General features: G+C 36.5%; 1 protein-coding gene across 1 annotated transcript in view; it reads left to right on the top strand.

Annotated features, from left to right (window-relative positions):
• Nucleotides 1–22,014, top strand: part of LOC128990330 (uncharacterized) — a 230,359-nt gene that overhangs the window by 37,359 nt on the left and 170,986 nt on the right. Inside the window, exon 3 of the mRNA XM_054412667.1 lies at nt 601–639. Coding sequence (XP_054268642.1) covers nt 601–639 — 39 coding nt within the window. The remainder of the gene's footprint in view (nt 1–600; nt 640–22,014) is intronic.

The following is a 22,014-nucleotide window of genomic DNA, read 5'->3' as shown; positions in this document are numbered from 1 at the left end:
TGAATAGGCCTATGTTATGAATTTCGTGAGAAACTCATTATGTAAGTTAATTATGATTGTTTGGTTTCTGTTTCTAAAAAGCCAATTATTTATGGTTACTCCCATCTATGAATGGTGTGATATTAAAAATGGTTACCATTGAAACATTTCACAACTTCCAGCCTTTCTAAATGTTTTGAACATTACAGTCGCTTTTAAAATGTTCTTTTGTTACTGACCGATTCCACACTCAATATTTCAACAATGAAATAAGCAATAATAATGAAATAAGTTGATTGTCACGGTTTTTGTTTCTTTAACTTAATTATTGTAATTTGTTTAGTTGCTTTATAATAAGAAATCTACTTACAATAGCCAAAACACGGATATCAAAAAGCTACTATCTGCCAATTTATCAATAACTGGAGTTTGTTTCAATTCAACTCAATTTTTTTTTTTCAATTGTAGATTGATGCTACATGTTTAGATGTAGTAGGTAGCTCAAATTATTTGCTTCCGCAATTGAATGAATTGCCTAATAGCAGATATTAAATCTTTTTTTAATTAGTCATGATTAAACCTATTCATAAAATCAGGTAATGGTTACGATACTTTTTACAGGACGTGCATCACATGAGACTGAAACATACTGTGTCAAAGGTAAGAGTTTTAAAATTTATGTTGTATTACTTTTTTCTAGTTTTCTAGTAAACACGTTGCTCGAAATCGAGCAATTGCAAAGAAGTTAAGTACCTAGTTACTTAAAAACAAATAAAAGTCATCATAATTTCCGACGAGTTTAAAAGACTCAACTCATACATTACGTACCTAACAGTTCCATATAATCAACATATCTTGTAGCCTAAATATTTTATCATTTTTCAAAAGCTGATCTGGTTTTTTTAATGTTTCCCACTTATAGCCGTATTAGGTGGTCCGTGTTGATCTTCGTCAATGATAATGTAGTCTGCATGGTACCACCCATTGTCGCCAGTACAGTTGGATTTTTTTAGCTAGAAGCAGTTAAGGTGTGGTGGAATATCTTTGAAGATGAACCTATTTTGCTGTAGTGCGATCATGTGTTCATATGTGTCAAATTTTGAGGTTAAATCAAAACAAACAAACTAGCATATTGGAATTGACGATAGTTAAATATACTTTAAACTTACTCTAGCCTACTTGTATAAAAGTATTTGGCAATTTAGAGAATATATACTGTGAAATAGAGACGTGATTCCTAATTCCAAATCAGTAAATCAGTTAATGAATAAGTTGTTATTTAATTTTTGTCTCCAAATTATAAGTGATGGTTGCTTTGAAAATTCTTGAGATGACGAGATAAACCTTTAAAGACTAACGTTTTGACACATTTAAATTTTAATTAACAGCTAATTGTAGTATTGATGATAATGCATTAATGCAGACAGAAAAGTTCACCACGTACTTAAACAGGATAACATTATACGATAGGCCAAGGAAGCAAGATTCGAGTTTTGTTTATAAAATGCAGTAGCCTAAATACTGAAAGTTTTCTAATAAATTAGACAATGAAATATACTAAATTAATTCATTTTATATTAATTGGGCATTTATTTCAAAAGTAATACAACACGGCCCCTATGCCTAATTGACAACATGCCAGTTTGTTTGTTTTGATTTAACCTCAAAATTTGACACATATGAACACATGATCGCACTACAGCAAAATAGGTTCATCTTCAAAGATATTCCACCACACCTTAACTGCTTCTAGCTAAAAAAATCCAACTGTACGTTTACAAATTTCAGTCAATTTTTTATAGCGATAACATTTTGAAACTTGACTAAGGAACTACCTGATTTTCTGCATAACCTCTCTGTCGCAATTTTATTTGCATTAATTTGGCTAGTTTTTTTATATCGTAAATTATATTTACCTGAAAAAATGCAGAATTGAATGGCCTAATGTCGTTCAGATGGTTTTTTGTTGGGAATCCTTCAATGAAAGTTTTATTAAGGATTCTTGGATGTATTCACATTCTTTTAAAATCACTTGGCTTTTATGAAAAAATATATTTAATGATTAATGTCCTTGCCGTACCAGTTTCAATTCAGACTTAGAGGGATTTCCTTTGCCAATCATCATAAAGTCAAGTCCATGTTTCCTACAAAATAGTAGCACTTCGGCTAACATCCTTGTTCATTGTTTGTGGGAATCTTCATATTGTAGCTGTAGATGTTCTTCATTATATAGGTTGATAACGATGGTAATTTTTTTAAATCTCTGTTTCTTCTACTTGGTGGCGTTCTATGACTTTGTTATGTTTCCACGGTTAACAAATCGGTTCTTTCAATGATTTCTCAAGAAATACAGTACTTTGCCATGCCAATTTATGTTGTAAATAGTTTATTCCTGGCCTAAAAACGAGTTTACTGAAGTTTTTGCAGTTAGAACTGCCAACAAAAATCTAATGTAGAAAAATGAATCTGAAAGTCACATTTTTTTAACATTAGTCTTATGGGTTGCTAAGTAACCATCTTGGCTGAATTAAATAACAAGGAAAAAGTAAACAAAGACTTGTAAGTTGTCTATCCACAGTATACTAGCAATTACAAAATATAGTACAAAAGGAAAAACATCAGTTGGTTTCCCTTGTCTGTGTTACTATAGAGCAAAGAGCAAAGATTATACTGAAGATTCCTCGATACATTGTAGTCAAGGGAGCAGTGTGGAGTGTGGGATCTGTTTATGACGATTTGATTACGGTAGCCTATCTGCAATCCTTAAATGCTATGGGAAGGGAAGGAAACAGGTCCGCGACGTGAGGAAGTTGTAAAGGCGAGCAGTCCGGAGTATGGGAACTGTTTATGACGATTAGATAAAGGTATCTGCAATCCTAAAATGCTATGGGAAGGGAGGAAAACAGGTCCGTGACGTAGGAAGTGGTGAAGGAAGTAGTCAAGGCGAGCTGTCCGGAGTGTGGGAACTGTTTATGACGATTAGATTAAGGTATCTGCATTCCTAAAATGCTATGGGAAGGGAGGAAAACAGGTCCGAGACGTAGGAAGTGGTGAAGGAAGTAGTAAAGGAAAGCAGTGTGGAGAGTTGGAACTTGAAACCGTTTGTAGCAGTTAGATTAATGTATCTGCAATACTGAAATGCTATGAGAAGGGAAGGAAACGTGTCCACGACATAGGAAATGGTGAAAGAAGTAGTAAAGGCTAGCAGTGCGGAGTCTGGGGAATGTTAGTGGCAATTATATTAATTTATCTAAAATACTAAAATGCTATGGAAAGAGATGAAAACAGGTCCACGACGTGGGAAGTGGCGTAGTAAGTAAATGAGAAAAAAGGGCTAAAAAAAACCGTTAAGTTTAGCACCGCAGAGTGTGGGAACTGTGTGTGGCAGTTAGATTAATGTATCTTCCATCCTAAAATGCTATAAGAAGGGAAGGAAACAGGTCCATGACGTAGGAAATGGTGAAAGAAGTATTAAGGCCAGCAGTGCAGAGTGTGGTAACTGTCTGTGGCAATTATGTATCTGCAATTCTAAAATGGTATAGAGAAGGAGGGCAAACAGATCCACGACGTAGGGAGTGGTGAAGGAAGTAGTAAAGGCGAGCAGTGTGGAGTTTGGGAATGGATTAATCTATCTGCAATACTAAACTGCTTTCAGAGTAAACTAATGACTTTCCCCGAGCAATGCTCGGTCCCCAGGTACTTTTTCTTATTTGGTAAATTATATCAAATTGTCCAGGCTTTCTTGATTTTTTACATTGTGATATGTACGAATGTAAATTAAAATAGTAAATATTAAATTTCAACAAAATCAGTAAATGTACCCAATGCGTTTCATTGAATTTAAAAATAAATAACATCAATTAAATTATACAGCTGATCAAAATGTAAACAAATATGTTCTTCATAAGGATAACATATATTGGAACTTTCAAAGCCACTGGGGCAGAGCCCAAGGGACTTTAAATATGTAAGGTCAGTATGCAAATCTACGCAACACGCTCTTTCCAATGAGACGTCAATGGATAAAATCGGTTAAGAAATGGTGGAGGAGTTCAACCGACAAAGTTTCATGTAGCGTATTAATTATATAGATATGTCATTGTCATATCAATCATTTTCCAAATAATTTACATTGATAGGCATATGGGAAAAATATATATAAAAATACTACTACAGTCAAAAAGTTCCCGGTATGAATTTCTGTAGCCATTTAGCGCGATCGCCAGCGGGAAATTCACCTTGCAGTAGTTAGTACGATCTCCTCGGAAGGGCATATCGGAGTAGTTATGTATTAGCCGGTTCGAGCGCAGGATGAGGATGAGAGCCCCCAGAGCGGGTACATCCCCCCAGAGCGGGTTCAGTCTTTGGACTTGAATAACCTTCTAGAGCTGGTTCATTCCTTGGATTTGAATAACCCCCCAGAGCGGGTTCAGTATTTGGACTTGAATAACCTTCTAGAGCTGGTTCATTCCTTGGACTTGAATAGCCCCCCAGAGCGGGTTCAGTATTTGGACTTGAATAACCTTCTAGAGCTGGTTCATTCCTTGGACTTGAATAGCCCCCCAGAGCGGGTTCAGTATTTGGACTTGAATGTCTGGACTAAGACTCGAGGCACCCTCAGAAATTCAGAGAGCAGTCTTCTGCAGTTCTTTTTCATAGAATCCGCCTATAATTTCCTCGCCATTTTGATCGGCGATCCTATAAGTAACCGGTCTAGTGTTTAGAATTCGTGCTATTGTAAATATCTCCGAAGTCCAGTTTTGTTTATATTTATTCGCAAACACGTCTTTTTTCGTCGTGATACGAACTCTATCACCGAGGTCGAACTTGCTGTTTTTACGAATTTTGTGTTCGCGCTCAATGTACATTTTTAACAGATCAGCCTCGTTATCTTTGTTGACCTCTACTGGTCTCATTTTAATAGTGTGGTGATAATCGTGTTGGTTATACTCGTCTGTGACTTCTTGTAGTATATCGTACCACTTGTGGGATTGTCGGACTTGGAATTTCACTTTAAGTTTCTCATTCAGTGTCCTATGATATCTTTCAATTATTGCGGACTTCTCTTCACTCTCTGTATGGTATAGTTTGATATTATGCTTCCTCAACATGTTGTTGAACGGTTTGTTTTTAAACTCTGTACCTTTGTCGGTATGTAAAAGCTTCGGTGCTTCATGACCATCACTGTTTGCTCTTTTTATAATCTTCTCGAAAGCCGTTGTCAACTCTGCCCCGTCTTTTTTCTTTAAAGGTTCGGACCAAACGAATTTGCTAAATGTATCTATGACATTTAAAATGTACTTGTACCACTTGTTCTCTCTAGCGTACTGCTTCATTATTAGTAAATCTGCAGCCCACAAATCGTCGATACCCTTGGTGACTATTCGGCGTTTAATGAACTTTTTAATAACCGGCCTGTGCAACTCCTTGGCTTCTAAAACCTCATATGGCTCCTTTATAAACGAGTGTTTCACACTGCCGCACACTGCACATTTTGATGTAGACAACCATCTTTTATTTCTAGTTTTTGTGGTCTTTATGTTTTCAGACGCCGTGTTTATTTTGCACACGCGACAGTACAACTCCATTGCTATATATCGAAATATAGATGTGCTTGTAATATAGACTTTAAATGCGCAAACGAGTCTTAATTAAGTAAACGATTGAGAATTGGTAAAGTGTGTATATAGCACAATAACAATGTGGCATAAACGTAAGATAAACCTGACGAAGAATCAACTAAACAAATTGCGAATTGCTCACAAAAAGCTCAAACGGGCTATACTATATCTCTCCAAGGAACAGCTGAAAAACGGTAATGTTGAAGTATCGCTTGATAGTGACCAACATAAGCAGGTGGAAAGAGCTATAAAAAACAACACTGGAGTGAGGTTGATTTTCGATTATGCCCAACTGAAGGAGATGATTGATGGCGGTTTATTGCGGGAAGTAATGGAGCTGGCTGAAAACAATATTCCTTATTTTAAGAAAGTTGCATCACCACTGATAAGAGGCAAAGTCGCGCCACTGTTGAAAGATCAGTTTGTGCCATGGCTTAAGAAATTAATTGATAGTGAGTTGGATACTCTGATAGATCAAGACGCAAGTGGTGCCGGTTTGACTAGACATATAAACAGAGAACTGAACAGGGTCTTGAGTGGCGCAAAAAAAAAATAAGCCCACTAACAATATCTGACTTGGAGCGTTGGGCTAATGTTTTACGAATAAGAAACTTTCGTGGTGTTTTTATGAGGGAAGCCTTGCCAAACAAACCGCGTGCAAACGAATGTGGAATTATAAATCTAGGCAATTTAGATTCGGGTGGTACACACTGGACTTGTTATATGAAAACAGGCAACCGGGTTATATATTTCGACTCATTTGGAGACGCACCACCGTTGTTGGAATTGAAAGAATATGTGAACATGGACGATGGTATATTATACAATATGAATAGATACCAGGAATATAACGATCCGCCAATATGTGGTCATCTGTGTTTGGAGGTTTTAAGGAGATTTTCAAATGGTGCGAGTTGGAATGAAATCGAACATGTTCTGAATAATAACAAATATGTATGGTTATGTTGGTTTCTATAATTTTATAATAAAGTATTTTTATTTTTTTTTTATTTTAGTAAAACAAACCTTTTAATGTATATATTTAGACATGGATTATCTTTCGATAAACAGATTTAACGAACTACCCCAGAGTATTTCAGATGGTGTTAGTGAATCTCTAGTTGATGAAAAGATATGGAACTTACAGAATGGATTCAACAGTGGAGCTAAAACAATGTTCAAACAAATAGAGGATAAGCTAATGGGGCATCTAAAAACAACCGATTCTTTGGTGAATAGCATTAGTATATCGGGCAACTATTTGAGTGTTAAAGGGAGACGCATTGTTAACACCGCTAAACCCATAGACAAAAACGATGTCGCAATTAAGGAAGACCTTTTAGAGTTGGAAAAACTCATTAAAAACGCAATCAAAACAACAAAACAAATTGTGACAAAAAAGTCTACCACAACTAATACTGCGGATGTGCTTGAGATTCAAAATCATAAGAGAATAAGCGGCGTTGGTAAGGCCATTGAAGCAAACGATGTTGTGGTAAAACTACAATTGGACGAACTTGTGAATAAAATCCTAGAGTTGGAAACCCGTTATAAAACACTAAAAGAAAACGCAAGAGAAAGCATTAATGATTTATATGACAGTTTACCTAAAAACAATTAAGAATATATTTTTTCTTTGCACCATATATTTATTAGATATGACAATTTTAAAACTGACGGGAAATACATCGTTGTTAAATATCCATTTGGAGCACCCGATCCATTTGGGTGAAAATTCAAAGTACCAGATAGCGTTGATTGGTTTTTATTCTGAAAACAACATTTATAATTTAGTACAAACTGCTAGTATGACTTTTGAAAACATACTTACACCTCTGGTGATTAACAGTGGACATTGGACAATGGAATCGCTACAGAAGCACATACGAGGGTTTTTGGAAAAAGCCAGTTTTACTGTGGATATAAATCAGTTTGAAATACTTAAAGAAGGTAATCGTGTTGTTATAAAATCACCACTAAAGTTTCAAATGGATAACACAATGCGCTTTTTGTTGGGGTTTAATGAGGACAAAGATTCAGAGTTATCTAATCACTATAAAGCTGATACTGCGCCAAATTTGCGGCCTGTGGATGTTATCGAAATCCACTGTAATATTGTAAACAGCAGTTATACAAGTCATTCTACACATTATCGCAGACATGACGAATCGTCGATATTGTACCAATTCTTTCCAAAAGCACAACACGGCTATAAAATTTCTGAAACCCCTCAATACCCGCACTATGTACCGTTAAAGGATGGGTTAAATCAAATTCAACAAATTCAAATCGGATTGTTTGATCAAAATGGTACATTATTACACAATCCTGATTCAAACAGTATTGTGTATTTAGATTTTGTACGAGTATAATTTATTCATAAGATGTAATCGTGTTTTTTTTATTGCGACCTCGGTTTTATAAAACCGTTTATAATACTCAGCGGCAGATGTTGCAAATTTTTTGTTTGTCGTACAAGTATGTGAATATATATAGGCAGACAGTCATGGAGAACTCTAATGATATCGACTTCTCGGACTTCTTAGATAAAATAAACAGAAGCCGTTATATAAGTGTTGCTGACTTGGAGATTGATAAAAAGTATTTAATAGAGGATATAGAGATTGTGAATTCCAAGTATGGTGATCAGATTCAAATTATATGTGGCAACATGAGAATCCGACTGCCGGAGAGTTGGAACACAAGACTGACACCCAACAATATAAAGAAACTTTTGCGATCTGATAAACCCGTATTTGTTGTATACAAGGGCACAAAATCGCTTAGTGGTACTAGAAAAATGCACGATGTAGTGTTTACAACAGATTGAGAACAGTAGAAGATTATAAAAACAGGTTTTGCAAAAACTACTGAAGAATATTTCTCAAACGACAATTGAAGAAGTTAGGAGTTACTACAATAAATTGTATATGATGAAATATTTAATGAAAGTTTACTATTTTAATATTTTTTTTACTCACGATCAATATTCAAACCACACTCAGTACATTCTGCTGACACTATTGCAACTGATAGTTCAACAGCATGCTTTATATTGGTTTTATATCAGTATAACTAGTTCAACTTTCAGACACCTAAAACACTGAAACTTTCGAATACTTACAACACAGTTGTTTGGTTCCTCAGTTGAGAGTTTTTCGGTTTCACTCAACTGAGTTTGCTAGTCACACAATGTTACACAACACTTACACACACACACTGCCATTGTGTGTACACCGTTCTACAGTACACTGCGGTGTTTACACTGCCGTTGTGCGTACACTGTTCTACGGTATATATAGAAGACAAAACGTAACTGCGGCCAGTCCGAGAGTTGAACCCAGATAAGAAGCACGGCCGGTCTGCGTCATCAGTTGTACAGATAAGTCTATCTCAACTCTGGTGCCCTAGTTCATAATTGGCATACCGGTATTCATTTAGATGATGTATTAAAACACATTCACACAAGTTTGTTCTCTAACAAAAACGGGCTGTTTGTGCTCGTGTATATATAGTATAATGTCTAAAATCGACATAGCGAATAATGAGTTTGAGTTTAATGGTCATAGCATTTCAATTATACTTGATCATGCTAACAAACCGTGGTTTGAAGGAAATTCTATTGCAACCATACTGGGCTATGCGAGACCGGGAAAATGTATTTACGAACATGTTATTGGGCGATTAAAAAAAACTTACTCAGAACTGAAAAGGCATGACACACAATCCACTATACGAAAACATCCCAACACTGTTTACATAAACGAGCGGGGTGTTTGCTGGTTGATGAGGGCTAGTAAGAAAATGGACGAATTTAGAAGTTGGTTGTTTGAAGAACTTTTACCCAGTCTAAGGAGGCATCGACGCAATATCGAACATGTAGAAAAAAACTAATGTATAAAAATATAATGGAAAATAGGACACAACAAGTGTTTTGTTTATTTAAAAGTATAAACACAGATTCTAATAAAAGAATATACAGATTTATTGATGTTCAAAACAGACGTTTGAAGAAAGCTAAAAGGTGTGTGCCGCCTTTAGAATTCGAAATCTGCTATGAATTTGAATACATCCATGATGGTGAGTTGATAATTGATCAAGCACTTAAACAACTAACAGATGAGGGCATCGAAAAATGCAATAGAAATACAGCAACTGTGGATGATAATTTTGATATGTTGGCATTTGTAATAAATATAACAAAAACAAAAATTCCATTTATTAAAATCGATTAAGCTATGAATATCCAATACACCGAATAATCAAAACATTGGAAACATTTTAAAATTACTGTTACCGTCAACATTGGGGTTATATAAGTGATGAATATTGTTAGTTACCACGAAGAGGCGTCGGATACAAACCTCATACCCCAGCCACTTCGCTGTTTAATTAATGGCAATTCAGGTAGTGGGAAGACGAACTTGTTGTTGAATCTGATTTACAACCCTAGTGGTGTGCTGTTTCGGAATTTATATATATTTAGCAAATCGATTGAACAAGCGGCATATGTGGAATTACGTCAAAAGTACACGGATATAGAGCGGACATTGAATAGGAAGATTGTGTATTTCTTCAGCAGTTGTGAAGATTTACCCCCTTTGGAGGAGTGTAAGAAAAACTCACTTGTTGTGTTCGACGACTGTCTGATGGAAAAGCAAGATGTTATAAAAAGCTATTTCATCAGGGGCAGACACAGGAACTTGTCGTGCGTCTATCTGAGTCAGAGTTACGGTAGGGTTGATATGCAAGTCATACGTAACAACGTGAACCTGTTGTGTGTTTTCAAGCAGAACAAACACTACACGAAGCGTATCTATGACGACTTTGTGGGCGCCGATATGACGATTGGCGAATTTGAAACAATGTGTAAGAAATGCTGGAGCGAGCCGTTTGGATTTTTGTCCATAAATACGACTAAAAAGCCTCACAATGGCAAATATATGTGCAACCTGAAAGACACATTGACAAACGATATTACGAAAGGGGGTGTTTTATGTTAAACGTGATATTTTCGAAATCCGTGTGTATGCAGCGTTTTTTTGCAGACCCAACAATAAACGCTATATATACGTGATATTTTCGAAATCCGTGTGTATGCAGCGTTTTTTTTATCATAATACATACGAAGACATGATGTTTTTTAATGTAAAATTAACAAGGTTTTAATGGTTTATACTTAATTTTGTTTTCAACCTTTTTTGTGAAATAAAACTGGAAAAGTCGAAACATTTATAGATATGAAAAATAAGAGGAAAACCGACGATAAAGACATTATAAAGACGCTGATAAAAAAACAAAAGATGGTGGATAAAAAGTGGCCCGACGAAATGAATTCTGAGGCAGCAAGAAGAATTGAAAAACTGCAGAAACAGTGGAAAACAGATGGCGAAATAAATCAACAAGAACAGGCAAAAGAGATGAGAACCGTTTTCAGTGTGCACCCGACTTTCTCTACTAAGCCGAAAAACCAAATGCTACTACCGACTAAACGCGAAAACAAACCCCTAACTGTTAACGAGGCTAGGGTGTTGGATAAGCTGCAGGACAAATTAAAGAGTGATTCTGAAACCGTACGAGTATCTGAGGCCGATAACGCACGTAAACGGGAGGAAATTCAGAAGCCTATTGTTGAGGCGATAAAAGAACAGACCGAAACTATTAAGCTTGAAAGAAAACCTAAACGCGTACAAGTCATTAGAAAACCCACGTTTAGACCCAGACTATCTAGCACACCCAGTGACGTCCTAGCTTCAGAATTGCCCATAGATCCAGAGGACGTGTTTGAGCATCCTACTGCAACACCGGCTGTGGAAGCTGAGGAACAGCAAAATCGCTCGATCCGCGAATTCACAGAAAATGAAAATATCGGAAGCATCGCAAAACAATGTCTCGCATCCAGTAATGACAAAACTTTTGGCTTCTATTACGACTTCAACAACAACAAACTCGCGATCGGATCACAGCCTGTGTCGATCGAAAACAACGACATCATTTTAGACAAAACGATGGACAGATATGTCGGAACTCCGGGATTGTGGAAACTCTTGACGAGGGCGGAACTTCCCGGAACACATTCCGACTCGGCTGTCGGTGTCTCGTCGAAGATGAGGCTTATAAGCGCGGGCGTGTTCACTTCGCAGGATTTTGAAAAATACAAAGACATCTTAATTAAGACGCACGCCCTGTATCGAAACAACGATCCTTTATCACGCAGGCCCAAGTCGAGTGGCGGTTGGAAATGGACAAACTTGATAAGCGATATATGGAAGGGTATTAAAAACGACTCTAAAGCACAGGGTAAGGGTCTACTAATAGACACAAACAACCCTGTGGAATACAGATATATAGACGATTACAACGAACTGAGTGACAGAATAAAGTTCATACAGGCCGAGGAAGAGGCCGGCAGCAATAGTTTCAACAATGAGAAACTCGCCATTGTTAAGCTCTTGGGCGATAAGATGGAAAAAGCTATCGCGGGACCAAAGGGTATCTCGACTTTAAACGAGTGTCTAACAGCGCTCTCGGAGGAAAATGGGATAAACTCTGTTTTGTCTAAAGGTTGTAGACACAACGGGTTAGTGTCGGACAGAAAAAAATATATACACATGTTCAACAGAAGATGAATTTGTTACAACTTTTGTATTCTGTGTTGATTTCTTAAAAACGACATTGCGAGGTTTTATATTTTTTATTGGGGATTGAAAACTTGAAATCTATATATAGATATGGAGAAATATTATAACGAGGCATCTGACAAGATAGAGAGGTGTGAATACAACACCGTGCTGCCCGTGTCGGATCTGAACTTTAATTCGCCCAATAAATATATAGTGTTCAAATTAGACCACGGGGATTCGTTCTACGACAGACGCATACAGTTCCACATACAGGGCGAGGTGGTCAAAAAGACAGGTGGGGCTTATGCCCAAGCGGATCCGATCAGGCTCATAGACAATTTCGCAGCATTTCTGTTTAAAAGAATCGAACTGAGAAAACATAATCAGCTGATCGACTCTGTGGACGAGGTGGGCATCACTAGCACGATCAAGGCGTTGACGACGTACAGCAAATCTGGCGAAAACACCTACAACAGCAGTGGGTTCAAATCGAAATTCGACAAAGGGGGAGGCAAGTTTGAGGCCATAGGCACACTTTCCCACTTGGGATTAGCGTTTTTCGACAGTCAGTTGTACCCCATGTATAAGGGCGGATTCGAAATCGTCTTTACACGCGCCGAGGACAATGACGCCATTTTCCGCTGGACAGAAGGCGTCGCACCTGCTGCAAAAACGGCTGACGAGGGTAAGATTAAAATCACACACTTTGTGTTGAGGGTGCCGCTCGTCGAATACGACCCCGTGAAGAAGGTGCCGCTCATTGAGGGGCTCAGGAGGTTGAGCAACAAAAACGACTTGCAATACAGATATTATACTTGGCAGTGTGTCGAAAAGTTTGGCGTATTCGGCTCGTCGTTTAGTTTTGATGTATCAAACATATTCAGGAATGTTTCCAACCCCGTATTCGTAATCGTGGGTCTGCAGACGAATCGCAAGAACGATCAAACAAAGGACCCCAGCAAATTCGACAGTGTCAATATAAAAAACTACAGTGTGAAAATAAATGGTCTGCGCTATCCACAGGAGCCGCAGAACCTGAACATCACGGACAAACAATACGGCGTTTTATACGAAAGCTACTCTGCCATACGACAGGTGTTGTTTAAAGACGAAGATGTGTACCTAAACGATGTGGACTTTGTAAATAATTACCCACTGATCGTCGTGGACACTCATCATCATCCGTTTAGCAGCGACACAAACAGAAACGATGTGCAAATAAATTTGGACTTTACGAACGCCGTAAGTAGTCCGGTAGCCGATCAGGGGACAACCGCTTACGTTGTAATTATTTCAGAAGCGGGGTTCACTTATGACATTAATAAGAATTATATAAAAATGTTCTGATTCATATTTTTTTATAACACAAAAAAAGTATACAACAAACGTTTAAAATACAAACCGCTTTCGGTGTGAATAAATTATTAATATATGAAATGCGAATTACTAATATAGGAATGGATAATTTTACGTCACTAATTTGGAAAGAACACAGGGAACCAAAAGGAGTTCTCACAGACAATTTTGTCAAAAGGTTCGATCGCTATGTCGATTGGAGTCTGCTTTCGAGGTACTATGCCTTAAACGCACCTTTTGATTTTGTCAGAATGTATCAACACAGATTGGTGTGGGCGACTCTACTCCGATTTCGCACATTTTCAGAAAGCGAACTCGATGAAATGATGATTAATTTCGACAACGACTGCTGGCTGGTGTTGAGCAAATATCAAAAACTAACAGAGAAATTTGTCCACAACCACAGATATAAAGTGGATTGGGAGATGATTGGAAAACACCAAAATGTCAGTGATGCATTTTTGAACAATCATAAAAGATATGCATCCGCCGAAGGAGACTACTGAATGGTGTAACTGAAAAAAAAAAATATATTTTTAATCTATATTTCCAGCCGCTTGAATTTCCAGCTCTGCGACTAGTTCAATCGGCACTTTGAAATGCCCCCACGGAAGAGTGTCAATGCCGTTTTCTAGAATGAAGCGTTTATCATCGTGGGCAGATAGAGACTTTTTGTGCAGCTCTATCGAGTAGAGGTTGTGGCCCTCGCTTCTTATGGAGTTCATTGTTTTATAAATATCCACACTGTCAAACAGGCAAGTCTTATAATCGTCGAACGTCAGCTCGTGTTTTACTACGGATTTCTTCACACCTTTGGCCTTCTTTCCGCTTTTTTTCTTTTCGTCCTCGTATGCGTACATCTTCGACCTCAGACCCACAAACTCCCTCATCACCACACCGGCGAGCTCGTCTTTCCACTTGCCCAAGACCTTCTTGTTTACGCGGGGCATGTCGTAGGGGTTATTTTCTTTGTAGTCGCTGGTATCGAAATGCTCAATCATGCTTTTCACATCTTCATAAACATCATTGGTCTCTATGACCACATTAAGAGAATCAGTGTCTGTATACTCAACTCTAACCCTGTCGCCGTATTTCCTCTTCAAAACATTATAATGGAAGTCGTAGAGGAACGTCTTCGATATGTCCAAAACACTCATTCCGACATAAATGGGCTTGTTGAAATAACAGGTGGTTTTGCTCATATGAATAGCGGCCAGGTTTTCTGTGAAAATGGTGCTGCTCTTGAAATTGGGCCGGGCAACCCACTTCTCTACCTGTCTGTCTTGTGTGGCGAGTCGGATGTCCACGCGGTTCCGGATGTTCTCCATAGTTTTTCCAAACACCGAGTTGTTCATGAGTTTAAAGAAATCCTTTTCAAAATCGTTGGCCGCCTTGGTTCTCATATCTGTGTTCAGATCTATATACGACTTCAACCACGGTCCTTGGTCAAACATTATGACTCTATGGATTTTTTTCAGCCTCATCCCCAACGAGAGGTATAATTTCAAGTTGCGATAGTGTAGTACGTATTTTTCTTTTTCATACAAGGTGGTGAGTAGCTTTTTAGTTTTCGAACCCGGAGGCGATCGTAGCTCTGGTGCTAGTGGGAGATCTCTGTGCGCGTCATGCAGCTCTTTAGGATACTCCAAATCAACCTCTAGTATATAACCGGTCGAGGACGTGTCTGACACCCCACGTACGTCGAAATTATCTGTGTTCTCTAACCACCGTATATTCCCATAACATAGCGACGACACCATAGCAAAACCATACATATTGTTCTGGTCCAGGTATAAAAGATAGGAGATGGGTTTCTCCGGATCGTAATCGTGCATATATGGGTTGTTGGCCTTAGCATATCGGTGACAACACTGCGAGACCCCTCCTCGAATTCCTTTGGTGATCATTAACACCATCTCATAGTCTGTTAACTGATCCAGACTTACTCCTGTGATTTTCAACATGGCGTCCCACGCTAAGCCCGGAGAGGTATAATACCAAGCCGGATCGAGTTTGTAGGTATTCATACAAACTTCACGAAAGTTCTCAATGACATCCGCAAGGAGCAGCGTGTCTGTTCTGTTATACAGCGCAGTGTATTCTTTTAGGTTTTTAATCTGGAAACTCTCCCACACTTTGCAGGCGTGCTCGTAGTCGCTGTCCTCTATGTTGGATTTATTTAATCTGTTGTAAAATGACTCTTTCGGGGGTAAAGCGGTCTCATCAAACTTTTCAATACAGTCCATATAATCGTATGGATACACTCCTTTTTTGCACACCAGTTCTAGTTTATCCCCACTGAAATATTTTGAAGTGTGTCGAAACTGATCTCTGTTTAGGTTGTTAACCAAACTATCGAGGCTAGAAGGCATGAATCTGAACGAATCTAAAAATCGTAAATTAACACCACCGGGAACAACCACCTCATAAGATATGTATTTTTCTTCATTATTAGGCACAACACGATTGTTCTCATTGTTTATGCCGAACATCTTTATAAACAGGTGGGTGTCGTAATTACTCAAGTTGTGAACAAAGATTGGTATGAAGTTGGGTTTGCGGAAATTCAGATTACAAACTTTATGTGCCACACCTCGAAACCTCCCGGAGAGATGGTCGTGGTCGAGAGCTCTCTCATCTTTTTTGTTAAAGCGCCTACAACAAATATGACAGCTACTAGCACCAGCTATAGCTAGACGATCATCATCTGTTAAACGCATGGGTTTGGCAGCATCTCTACTGTATAATGTGGCTACTTCTTTAGATACATTCTCAATGCTTTCAACAAACATCTTTGCGGCATCTGGACCAAAATAATCGATTGGGTCCTTATAATCACCCTCACTATATACAACATACAATGAGAAACTGATGGCTTCGTGAGATTGATATTTTTTGGTATACGACTTATCATCCGACAACTCGAGATCACATGACGCTATGGGCACTAAAATACTTTCAAAATCGGCATAGCATACAAAGGGGACTCTCATCTTTTTATAATGATTGCGGAAATAAACCCGTGGAGGAAAATCCCCACTCTCCGTAGTAATCATTTTTGGCATTTTTACACGTATAGGATTATGATTGTTGCAATTTTCCTTGTGTGTTTGTAGTAGACGCTCCTCTCCAAAATGCATGAGGCAACGATTACATATCCATTTTGTGTGTGCTTTTTTACTGATTTGAGCACTCACTAATCTACTTAAGTTTTTTATCCAACAATAGTGAGTATTACCTCCTGCGTTTTTTAAATACAACAAATTTACATGTCTGTCTTTTTCATCTTTAGTTATGTATAATGGATATGTAATGTATTTTGATTTATTTTCCTCAGTTTCTTTGTCATTTTTCTTGTTGCATCCGGGATAATCTTCAAAGTATTCCACATCATTGATATTTTCTTGTTTTTCACAACCATACACATTTACAGAAACCCCCGATCGTTTTTCAAATTTTACCACATCAGTCAATGCTACTGGAAAATCAACATCTTTCAAAGCATCATCGAATTCGTGTTCATGTTGTTTATATTTTGTAACTCTTTGAGGATCCTTTGCAGCAGGATAAAGGGCTGATAAAACAGACCACAAAAAACACTTCTGGTCGTTGTTTCTCACATTTATTACAGCCTCTTTTTTTCTTATTCCGTCAGGTAATTCGATATAACTCGAACCCCTGATTGGTTTGTATTTATTTATGTACAGCTCTAATCTGATAATTTTGCTAAGAGACCAACCAGAACCTTTTTTTGAAAAATCCTCCATTTCCGCTAAGAGATCCCCCATAGCAGTCTCAAAATATTCTGATAAATCACTTGCTAATAAAATAGGTTCATATTTTGTTTTGTAATTGAACTCTGCAATTTCTGGATCCCTCGCATAATCAATCAGCAATACAAATCTAACTTTAACTTCAGATGTTTTTAAGTGGTGTTGAATTTTCTCAACAACTAAACTTTTAAGTCTATTTAAATATGTTTTGGGATCTTTTATATTATGATTGTTTTCTATTTGATAAACATTCAATCTCCTCTTAAATGCACGTTTGCTAAGAGTAATTTCAGCATCAGTAGTCGGAGGATAGTTGGTATTTGTTACAACCTTCTTCATGCCGGAATAAATAGAGGCCGCAGTATTATATATTTTGTTGAATATTGAAGGCGGTATAAATTGAGTACCGGAAGGTCTAAACCCATTTACCGATCGTATAACCTTTTTTGGAGGCTGCCCTTTAGGAGTCGAATCAGGCGGAGGTTTACGTTTTAAGCTACTAATCCCACTAGTGCTGGGTTGGGGTTCATCTTCATTAGAAGAAGCCAACCGATTTGTTATAGGCTGGTGTATGGTTGGATTTTGTTTACAATTTTCAACATGACTAGAAAGATAGTTTTCACTGAACAATATTCTACAATAATCACATGGCACTTTAGGATTCCGATTAGGATTCTGCGGACATATTTTCTCATGTCTTGATATATTAGGCTTAGAAATAGATTTCTTACAATATAAACACACCGTAGTGTTGGCCATCACCTCTATATAGAGAACAATATTCTCACAACCAAATAAATTATTCAACAAGATAGCAAAAGACTAATTAAAAACATGTTTTAATTATCTCCACTATTGATTCAACTTTGACCCCACAAAATAAAAATATATTGTGAGTCAGAGTAGTTATAACTCTAGACTATACACACTCACTTAACACGCTTCACTAACACTTTTATAACACAACTAGCAGTTCAAGCGTACAGCATACTCTATATAGGTTTCTTGCTCTAATCTAGATTGTTCTATGGTCACATGTCCGACTCCAATCTAGATTATTCTATGTTGCATCATAGTGAGTAACGGTTATTCAAGATCAACATTCAATAAATATAAACAAAACTGGACTTCGGAGATATTTACAATAGCACGAATTCTAAACACTAGACCGGTTACTTATAGGATCGCCGATCAAAATGGCGAGGAAATTATAGGCGGATTCTATGAAAAAGAACTGCAGAAGACTGCTCTCTGAATTTCTGAGGGTGCCTCGAGTCTTAGTCCAGACATTCAAGTCCAAATACTGAACCCGCTCTGGGGGGCTATTCAAGTCCAAGGAATGAACCAGCTCTAGAAGGTTATTCAAGTCCAAATACTGAACCCGCTCTGGGGGGCTATTCAAGTCCAAGGAATGAACCAGCTCTAGAAGGTTATTCAAGTCCAAATACTGAACCCGCTCTGGGGGGTTATTCAAATCCAAGGAATGAACCAGCTCTAGAAGGTTATTCAAGTCCAAAGACTGAACCCGCTCTGGGGGGATGTACCCGCTCTGGGGGGATGTACCCGCTCTGGGGGCTCTCATCCTCATCCTGCGCTCGAACCGGCTAATACATAACTACTTATCGGTATAGTGGAGGTATAGCTGACAAGCCGTAGTGCAGTTTTGGTAAGCGCTTTTTGTGTACCTGCAAGTCTACTTTGTCGGTTACTGTATCGGTCGTGTACCACAAACTGATGAGTGGCACAAACTTGGTAGATGATCGTAGAGACAACACCAAGTTTAAGACAACACCAGTCACAATTTAATTTAAAAAATTTGGACCTGTATTAACCATATCAATAAGTTTACCAGCCATTAACATTCGGGTTTCTTTGGGCTTAAGAGACAGCATTTTTTGAATCATTCACGAACAAATTTGATGCATGTTCAAATGATCATGAAGGATAGTGTGAACACTTATGAGATAAATATACCTCAAATGCAATTTCATCGATTGTCAATTTCCTATTTTCACGCATAACTTGTCGTACTCTCTCAATTTTTACGTCATTGACTGCTGTTATAGTTAAAAAGTTATAAGAACTTATAAAAAGTAACCAAATCTTAAAGTTGCGGAAAACAGCGGACTAGTCGCTTAGTAACTATAGAAACAGGAGTGTGCACTCCACTTCAAATATTTTTTTTCACATTGATAAAAGTATATATTGTACCACATGTTGTGTTTTCTGAAACCCTATACACCATAGAACAATACATTTTTTCACCACACTATGATGTTATTAGCTGTTTTACATACTACGTTAATTGGTGGCTGAAAGTTACGTTTTGCTGGCCATGCCAGCTGTCATCGTCATTTGGGGACAGAGCAGGTTTTTACATCTCTAGGGCCGCAAAATCAGCTGCCCTCTTACTTTCTTAAAACATGAATGCATATTAAAAACAGAATCAGTATAACACTGCAATAGAATCGTTTTATTGTCACCGCTGCATAGCAACTGTTTATTATTATTTTTGCTGATTCCACAAATTATCTCTTCATACTGTATAACCTTAACGTTGTACTTAGTCATAGTCATAGTCAAGTCATAGTCAAATTTATTTATTTATCTTGTATATACTGAAATAAACCTCTAAATATGGTGTTATTCTAATCTTATCTTAGTTTAAACAATAATAATTACGAGGACAGAGGTTTTAAAGTACAAGGTTTAATGGTACATAAATGGTTAACATAAGGTTACAAAAATTCTTCAGGGGTGGGGATTCGTGCGGACTGAATCAAAAGATTTCGTTGGTGCTAATTTAAAATTTTAATAAATACGGTAGGTTATAAATTAAATAATCTTTTAGAAACAATAAATAGGAAGGATTTTGATTTTGATGAATGGAGGTAAATTGAGTCTTAATGGATGCTTGAGGAGTCTATAGTCTGAGTTAATAACTTAATAAAAATGGAATGTTCTCACCAATCTTCTGTAATAATAATTTTCTTCTTAGTAATGTAGGCCTAAATTCTTCTTTCTTCAGTTAAATTTTGAAATTTTGACAATACTTTCTTTTATAATTTCACAATTAATTATTTATCACAACTAAGAGTTTAAACTTTTATGTTCTTCTTGGATGCTTTAACTGCACTGTCACTGTTCATTGTTGTAAATCCTTTCTTAAAATATGGGGTTCACATAAATAAAACATGGTTGAAATTTTACTTGTAATCTTGAACCCAGATGCACTGTATTTTAAATGGAAGAATTGTTTTGAATAATAATTTTGGTTAAGCCAATGAATAAATTTTGATTATAAATTATATATATGTTGAGACAATATGGTTTTACTAATATTAACAATGAACATGAATAAATATTGAAAATATAACGAGATTGAGTTTAGAATTTAAATAAGGACTATATTTATAAACATTGGATTTTGAGTCATTACAATACATACATAAATAGTGTCACAGTAAAGGAAAATAATTATAATCTTATGGTAAACTAAATCAAAGCTCTCTCAAAGCTATTTACAAATTAAATTAAATAATCCATTAATCAACTTACTAGATTTAACTTACTGAAAAAAAATAACAATACCTACTTAAAAATTTGTATATGCTAAGTTAAATTGCACATACTGTACATTTACATACATACCTCTGAACATCTCAAATAATCAACTAGAATCGAAAAATTCTTCCTTTGAATAACAGTTTTTTTAACAAATAATTTTTAACCAGAAGATGCTTAAATTTTTGGTTATTAATTTTGATTTTTAAATTTTCAGGTAAATGATTTAAACATTTAGAGCCAAAATGAGTCGCTTTTTTATTAAAAAAACTAAGCCTATGTTGGGTTAAGTTTAAATTGTTCTTATGTCTAGTATTATGAGAATGTATACTACTGCGCAGATCTAATTCATTATATTTATTTCTAACACACATTATACATTCAAGGATATATTGGTCATAAACTGTCAAAATATTAAGCTCAGAAAATTTATTTTTCACTGATACTTCGTCTTCTAGTCTATATTTATAATTTATTTTTGTAAAAAAATACAACCGACTTCAAATGCTCTAAAAAGAATGAAATAATTTCAATAAAGTAAACTTTTGTATTAGTCAAGCTCATGTATTTTAAGTCGGCGCGCGGCTCTATGATGATTTTTTATACAAAATTTAAAGAGGATGTCCACATTGCAGGTGACTATCTATAACTAAAGGTGATTATAATCTTATAGTGGTATTAACGAGTATCTTTAAAAAGATTATAATGAATTTACATATTTCTAACTTGGAAAAGTAACGTTTTAGTTTTAAACTAGCTTCTTTTCCCTATCATAATATCAAAATAAATTATTTTCCTATTCATATAGAACATTTGTGTGTGTTATTTTCATTATGCAATCATTCTGAAGTAAACATAAAATGCAAGAAAATACTTCCTTTGATATATAGAAACAAAACAGTTCAGTATGCTTTTTTTATATTTATGTTATCCAGCTACAATTTATTGATTTTCAAAATACACTCTCAATATCTTTTATTTGATTCATATTTTTGCAGTTAGAGCCGCGCCGACTTGAAATACGTTAGCTTGACTAATACAAAAGTTTACTTTATTGAAATTATTTCATTCTTTTTAGAGCATTTGAAGTCGGTTGTA

This window comes from Macrosteles quadrilineatus, unplaced genomic scaffold (genome assembly GCF_028750875.1).
Source record: "Macrosteles quadrilineatus isolate MER2022 unplaced genomic scaffold, UCM_ALF_1.0 Scaffold_3__2_contigs__length_128488019, whole genome shotgun sequence".
NCBI lineage: Eukaryota > Metazoa > Arthropoda > Insecta > Hemiptera > Cicadellidae > Macrosteles > Macrosteles quadrilineatus.
The sequence above is the reverse complement of the archived record's forward strand: the minus strand, read 5'-3'. Positions and strand labels throughout refer to the sequence as shown.